The following is a 7479-nucleotide window of genomic DNA, read 5'->3' as shown; positions in this document are numbered from 1 at the left end:
CATTTCTATGATGGCTTCAATGAATTCAGTTTTATATTCTATTTTGTTTCATTTCTACGATGGCTTCAATGAATTCAATTTTATATTTTATTGTATGCTTGTTTTTTGTTTATTGGGGAGCCCTACACCAGTTATTGCAAATGCAAGTACCAAAAGTAGATAGAGAAAATACATAATGAGATGAAAGGAAGTTAGAGAGAAAGTGGAGTTTATAACCTTAAAAAGTTGATAGTTGTTTTATATTATGTCATAGTATGTATTTTGACTTTTGAGCCACTTGTTTTGAGTGGTAATTGTAAACATAATTTTTTTATAAATGAAAAAGTTACTTATTTTGTGCAACTTGCCTTGCATGAGAATAAAAATTGTCGTAACTTACCCTAGTTCAAAAGGTTATTAGTATCAGACCAGTTCAAAAATCTAAATGGGTTGGGTTCTTCTAGTTTTGCATGCCCTACCCAAATACCCCCGTGCCTTCAAATCGGTGCTGATTTTAGGTCCCTCGACAACGAATTTAAATTAAACATTTATAAATTGTAAGAGTTGCTTCTAGATTAGCTGTGTATGTTTATCTGAGCAACATTTAGGATCACACTCAGTGATGACATACTCAACTAATCCAAAAGCAACTCTTATAATATGAACTGTGGAAAACTTATACCTACCATGTATAAATTGAGAAAATATATATAAAAAAATAAAATTAAAATTGATGACAAAAAGCATTGAATTTCTGGAATTCACCTAGTATTTTTCCATTAATGTTTTGGATTCATTTTTCTCTCCTTTGGCTCTCTTCATTCTAATGATAGATCATGGAATATGATCCGAAAATGTTGATGGAAAAAAACTTAAATGGTCAAATCCAGAAACTCCAAGCTAATATTATGGGCTGAAAATTCTCTCTGAAAAAACATTGAATTGAATATTATTTATTCTATACATATTATGATTAAATAATAAATATGATTAATTGGTAAGAATTTTTATGTTTTTAAGGCCCATACCCAAGCTCTACCAAACCTGAGTTAGAAAAAGAATTGGGGCACTGCATGCCTATATCTAAACGTGTACCAGGAACAGCAACAAAAGTAATAATCAATGTGTCGAGACTTGACAAGGACTTGTGGATCCGAATTTGAGTCAGGCTTGGTAAGTCTATAACGGCCGAGTCTAACATCCAAGACATGAGTCTGCTGAAATTCAGATCGGGATAGATAAATTGGCAAACTGGGTACCAATACCCAAATGTGGACCAAGAACAACCATCTAACAAGAAAAAAACTATCAGTGTTGAAACTGGGCAAGTCTCAACAAGAACTTTTGGATCTTCCAAATTGGACTCAGCGACTCTGCAGTTGAGACTTGCAGACTCAGTTGAATCTGACAGCACAATACTTGCTAAGCTTTAGCTGAGCTTTTCATCTGAATCCACGTCAAATAAAACTTGAAGAGTTTTTGGCGAGCCTGAGTGTCCACACTATGGCAATAATTATCTGAAAATAAACAAGCCGCAATCCTAGATCTTAAAAGACTTCTTAAATAAACTAACTTACAGGACACTAACCAATAGCAGCCTCTAACACCAGATTGATGACATAGTCCAGTTGTCCTAACAAAGTGGATAACAATGAGATCAGCATATATATGTTTAGAAATATATTTGCAAATTGATTACAAATGAATATCCATTTACATCAACTATAAGGTAGCATAGAACTATTTTCAAGAAACTTCAATAAAAGAGAAGACCTCACAAGCCAACATGGTAGTTAATAAATCATAACTAAATTGATTCAGTGCATGACATAATAAAAAAAATGGAAAAATTTATTTGAAACTAACATGAAAATGATGATAACTAATGGTGAATATTGAAATGGTACATGGTAACATAATTACAAAAAGCCAGTACAGTGAGATGTGCTAGTTTGACAGAGACGACTGAAATTTCAGATTCACTATTTGAGGCGTAAAGATTCATGAAAATGTTTGTGCTTTTCGGGCAAATTTCAAATTGTATGGTTCTCTACTTGCTTGATCAAAAGCATATAAATTAATGTTGAAACGTTTTCTGATGGGGCTAACATAGAATTTGCTCTGTACTAGATTATTCTATGCTTGAGATTCAACATCATAGTGCAGGCAGCATCACTCAAATTTTGGATGTGAAGTACTCATCATGAATCTAAGGATGACAAAATATCACCCCACTGAGAAGGACAAAAGTCAGAAATGAAGGAGATACCCAATGCCTTTACCATTAATGGCGTCCTATACAGTGTATAGCTCAGAGACTGATGCCTCGTCAGTATTTTATGCAGACTCCAGGGAATCAAGAATGAAATCAGAATTAATTACAGAAATGCTTGGAGTCGAAGTGGGAAACCAGTAATCTTATGGAACAAAGCCATCTACAACAAAATCTTCAATAAAAAATGCCTTTGGTTTCCAAAAGTTGTATGTAGAGATGTTACAAAGTACACTCTCAAAGTACCAATAGATTTTAAGAGGCCAGAAGAAAAACTTGAAAGGAGTTAACCTTGAATAATTTCTGCCATCAAGAGTAGTGCGCCTCCTTGTGAAAGTAATATTTGGAAGTACCTGAATGGCTGTTCCTTTTAACATAAAGAAGCTGTAGTCTGTGCTGTATGTCCTCTGAGATCAATCACATATGCTTTTGACATTAGATAGACCAAGACTCTTCCTACTATCAGGATAGCTGAATTGTCTATCAAACAAGCACCCCCTTCAGACACCTAAGTCGTAAGCAGATAATCTGTGTAAAAGATGTCCCTTCTGACATGCCTCGGTAAATTTCAAATCAGTCTCAGATTTTCCATTCATATGCAAATTCAAGCAACAACTAAAAAGCGCTTCAGTACCTACAATCATTTGCCATTATGCCTGGGGGAATGCTGACATGGTGACATACAGGAATCCTTAGAACTGGTTCTAGGGAGTCCATTTTTCGAAGGCAATTGTCCATTTCCATTTGCCATGCGTGGATGGCGACCTGAATGAACAGATTGTACAACTTGATGATGCAATGATGAGCTTGCCATATCTTTCAGATTTAACAAAGGTGTAAGAGCCTCAACAACATCATCCATAAGAGGCCTGGCTTTTGGGTCTCGACTTAGGCAATGATGCGCTATCTGAGCAGCCTTCTGGGCCCCTTTCACAGAATAGTGAAATTCCAACCGGGGATCCATAAGACGGTAAAGTTTTCTTTTCTCTGTAAGATAAGGTCGAGCCCATGCCACCAGATTATGCTCACCACTTGGTCTGTTCTTATCCATGGATCTTCGACCAGTCAACATTTCAAGTAGCACAACACCAAAACTGTAGACATCACTCTTGGATGATAAGTGTCCTGAAACAGAGAATGCCAGAAAAACTAGGTTCAGAAGTTTATTCATTGTATTAGAGACTGGTGATAATATACTCCAACTATGGGCTGCTTCAGGAATTGCCATTCTTTTCAGGATCAACTTCCTTCTAAAAGATGTCCGTTGGAAAGTAACTGGGTGCCTATTATTTCAATAAACCTATGTATGCATAGCCACGAAAAAGACACAGATACATGTGAAAAGCCATGAACTAGTGTGTAAGCTTAGGTCATAATTTTCAGAGCCTTAAAATGTTTGTGCTCATTTCAGTAGTAGAATAATTCCAATCTCCATATGGAAGAGAAAGCAGTGACGTATTTTGATCTTTTACATAAATATAGCAGAACAGATTAATGAGTTTCTATTCACTTTTAACAGACTTCTCGCTTTCTTCATTTGATTTATCAAACAACCCATTAAATTATTACATTTCTGTTGTCATCCAAAGATTACTAGTCACTCACTCCAAAATGAATTATAATGTCAAGAAATACCAACATTCTTGTCATAAAAACTTCATTTACAATCCATCTTATGCAAACTCAATGAAGTCTCTCTACAGATAACATAATTCGGGATTCTTCTACACCAATGGATTTTGTAATGATTGACGTCCTTCAGCATGGAATACATAAATGCTTAATAGATGACCCTAGCAAAAAATATATGTAAAACATTAACCTAGTAAAGGAACTCAAGATGACTCATATATAAATTCTTCATAGGATCCAAACAAGCAAAGCATTACAAAAGCACCGTAAAATCTACAAAAAATGTCAATCAATCACATTTCTCTTCTAGAACAGTATTATTATTAAGCTGGTTCGCATGCATTGCTGATTATATTGTCAGTTTTTCTTGATAAAAGGAACCTATTTTTTATCCAAGACAAGTGCCATGAAAATGTTATCAAACACAATGTTAATCCTAAATCCCTTCCGTAACTAATCTAATGCAGAAAGGCTATGCTGCTGGTAAACTATTGAGCGGGCTTGGATAAATTGTAAGTTGGTAGTAAATTTTGAGAGAAGAGGATGGAACAGAAGGAAACTCCAGCTACATTTACCCCTTACACGTGCTTAGAGTGTTATGTGATGCAGGCACAAAATTTAAAATGCTTTAAGTAATGGAAGAAATAACCCTGAATACAAAGAATGATATATTCTCGTGAGCCTCAAATCCATGGATACATTTGTACAAACTTAGAATTGTCTGCAGATGTAGAAATTGAAGGAAGCTATTGTGTAGTTATAATGCCGCTAATGTAGAAATTGAAGGAAGCTATTGTGTAGTTATAATGCCGCTAATGTAGAAATTGAAGGAAGCAATTGTGTAGTTATAATGCCGCTAACTTAACTGCCTAAGATACAGTAAGAAGTCTAAGCTATTACTGGTGCTAAAAGATACTTCCCAGTTGTTGGAAGAATCATGCAGGTTCGAATTTGAGACTTCACAATTTTAGGTCTGGGACAGTAGATGTTGCCGTCTTTTGCTCTTGTGGAATTCAGGGGAGAGGGAGGCATCAAACTTATTCTTCCTGTAATTGATTGCAATCTATACCTGCTCAGCTGAAACTATGCTGTCTGTAAAAATAATAGTACTACCAAATTCCTAAACATATCTGAGAGCAGTAAATAGTTGAAATAGAGAAGACTAAGGACTCTAAAATCAATGAAATATCAAAAATTCAATTCTTATGAAGGATGGTCTTTTATCCTTGAAAGTTTTGATGACATTAAGAATTTATGCTTGTGCTTTCCACAATAATTTCCTTTTCTGATTTCTTTATGGTTGTTTATGGACACATTCCTTCAGATCCTGAGCCCAAATTCAGTTTGGGAACCTTCTTGACTAGGCTTATAGTCTGAGGTACCTCTATTTATAGCTTTATAATTTTAATTGATCAATGCAACAAATAAAGTACATTAGATTTTAGGAGAGAACAGTGATAGGGAATGGTCTGATATGAAAAGATACTAGGGTAGAACCTAACAGAGGGAACATTGCGCTTTATTTAAAGCAGCATTGTAAGTGATAATTTTTTGTCATATATGCATATTCAGAAATTTAGGCAAATACAGGCATCTTGTCAAATGTCCTGAAACCTTAATATAGGTTCACTGTCAAACGAAATTTGAAACTAACTCAACAAACTCATGAATTTTGCTACAACCTCCCTTAAATAAAAGACAGTAGCCTTGTTCACTTAGTTGCAGTATCAAATCTAAAATCGCCTGGCAAAGACATTATTGCCACTGGTTTTAATCTTAAAATAAATGCTTACCAGTCATGACATACTCTGGAGCAGCATAACCATATGTTCCCATAACTCGAGTTGAAACATGAGTGTTGTCTCCCTCAGGTCCATCTTTCGCTAGTCCAAAGTCTGATAGTTTGGCATTATATTCCTGCCTCAAGATATCACCTTTTATTAAAATGAATCAGATACCCAATACTGAACCATCTAAGAATTAAAGTTGTTGATACTAACCGAATCCAACAGGATATTTGATGTTTTGAAATCTCGATAAATTACTGGTCTTTCAGCCCCTCTGTGAAGAAATGCCAGGCCCTTTGCTGCACCCAAAGCAATTTTTATCCTGATAGACCACGGGAGAGGCAGGGACCCTTCTGTGTGGACAATGGAATTACCAGAAGACATCAAACATCTAAGAGCATTTTTTCCAATCCATTTTTATAAAGTGGGAATCAGATTGTTTGGAAAACAAAGGAAAACTATGCAGCTCCCAATTGGTACAAAATCTAAAACTCATTAAAATGTTATTCAGAAAGATAACATCTGCTGTTGGATTTTATTTTTATCCAATAAAACCACACATTTCTCTAACTGAAGTCCAGGGGATCCAAGCTAAGGATCCCTAAAGTTTATATGATATTATGAACAATATATTAAAAAAGCATTATAATATTAAAACAAGCTAACGTAATATTGAAGCTCACATCAACCAGAGAATGTGCATTCATTCAAAAATACTTTATGAAACAATATACCAAATTCTCTAAGCGCTCAGTATTTTGGTAAACAGATATATTGAACAAGCTAACAAGCCATATAAATGATAAAAGTACTCATCAAAATCTAATGCACAAGATCTTATGTTTTAATGGTTTGTTATGGTTATTGTGTATGGGAATTCCATCTTTAGCAAGAGTATGGTGAGATTTTATATCTGTGTTTGAAGCTTTCTGGCTTGAAAGATTCAAGGAAGCTCGTATTGGTTGACAGTTTTTGATCTTCTCACTGTGTAGTAGGAGATCATAACCTTCCGTGTGTTCTCTTTCTCTGCATGCAATTGATAGAGGTTGTGCCTTAACCCAAGAAGGTTTAGAAAGAAGAATTTGAATGCTTGAATCTAAATCTTGAAGGCATTGCTTTGAGCTTTATTTGAGTAGAGTTGCAATTAATTCATGTTTTCTTGTCACAGCTGAACTCTAAGTGAGCAAGTTTGACAGCCAAACTTAAGATCGCATCTAGTTGAATGTTGCCTTTTGGGCTGGTGACAGCCATAGCCATTGTGACTATATTGCCTGGAAAGCTTTCCAATCTTAGAACTCTTACTCTAACCCGTGAAAAACTTGGGTAATTCAAGACTCTGCTGGGTTCTATGAAACACATTGTGCTTGTTCCTTGGAGCTTTCCAAAGAAGCTTAACAGTAATTGAAGAATGTTGATAATAAAGTATGTTAACTATGGCAAATAGACTTTGGTATGGTGAGAAAACCCTAGTTGTAGAATGTTCTTGTTGTTAATAGTTTTGTTTAAACCCTACCTCAAGGTAATGCTAACAGCAGCTATCCTTGTGTTATTGCTTGTGAGTTAAATTAAACTGATTGTTCCTGAGAAGGCTTTAAGTTGTTCGGAACCCTGATCTTCTAGGGTACTCTGTATTTCACTTTGTGTTGATAGTAACTATTAAGTTATATGTTGACAGTGATGGGTTATATCTTGTGTTGACAGTGATATATGGACTTCAATATTGCCTACGGAGGATTGTTCACTGAATATAGATGTGCTTAATAGATTGCCTTTTTGTTTATAGATGTACTGGATAGGTTTGACAGCCAA

General features: G+C 35.2%; 1 protein-coding gene across 6 annotated transcripts in view; it reads right to left on the bottom strand.

Annotated features, from left to right (window-relative positions):
- Nucleotides 1-992: 992 nt before the first annotated feature.
- The window catches only part of LOC131067375 (serine/threonine-protein kinase PBL34), a 29437-nt gene continuing 22950 nt past the window's right edge, over nt 993-7479 (bottom strand). For 2 of the 6 annotated variants that reach the window (XM_058002348.2, XM_058002350.2), the window contains 3 exons: nt 5884-6023; nt 5677-5800; nt 2233-3376 (listed from right to left, as the gene is read on the bottom strand). In XM_058002348.2, coding sequence (XP_057858331.1) covers nt 2892-3376; nt 5677-5800; nt 5884-6023 — 749 coding nt within the window. In that variant the 3' untranslated portion in view covers nt 2233-2891. Of the gene's footprint in view, nt 1613-2232; nt 3377-3410; nt 4045-5676; nt 5801-5883; nt 6024-7479 lie in introns of those variants that run through there. The other 4 variants (XM_058002349.2, XM_058002353.2, XM_058002351.2 and 1 more) reach the window with 3 other exon arrangements.

This window comes from Cryptomeria japonica, chromosome 6 (genome assembly GCF_030272615.1).
Source record: "Cryptomeria japonica chromosome 6, Sugi_1.0, whole genome shotgun sequence".
In the NCBI taxonomy this organism is placed as follows: Eukaryota; Viridiplantae; Streptophyta; class Pinopsida; order Cupressales; family Cupressaceae; genus Cryptomeria; species Cryptomeria japonica.
The sequence above is the reverse complement of the archived record's forward strand: the minus strand, read 5'-3'. Positions and strand labels throughout refer to the sequence as shown.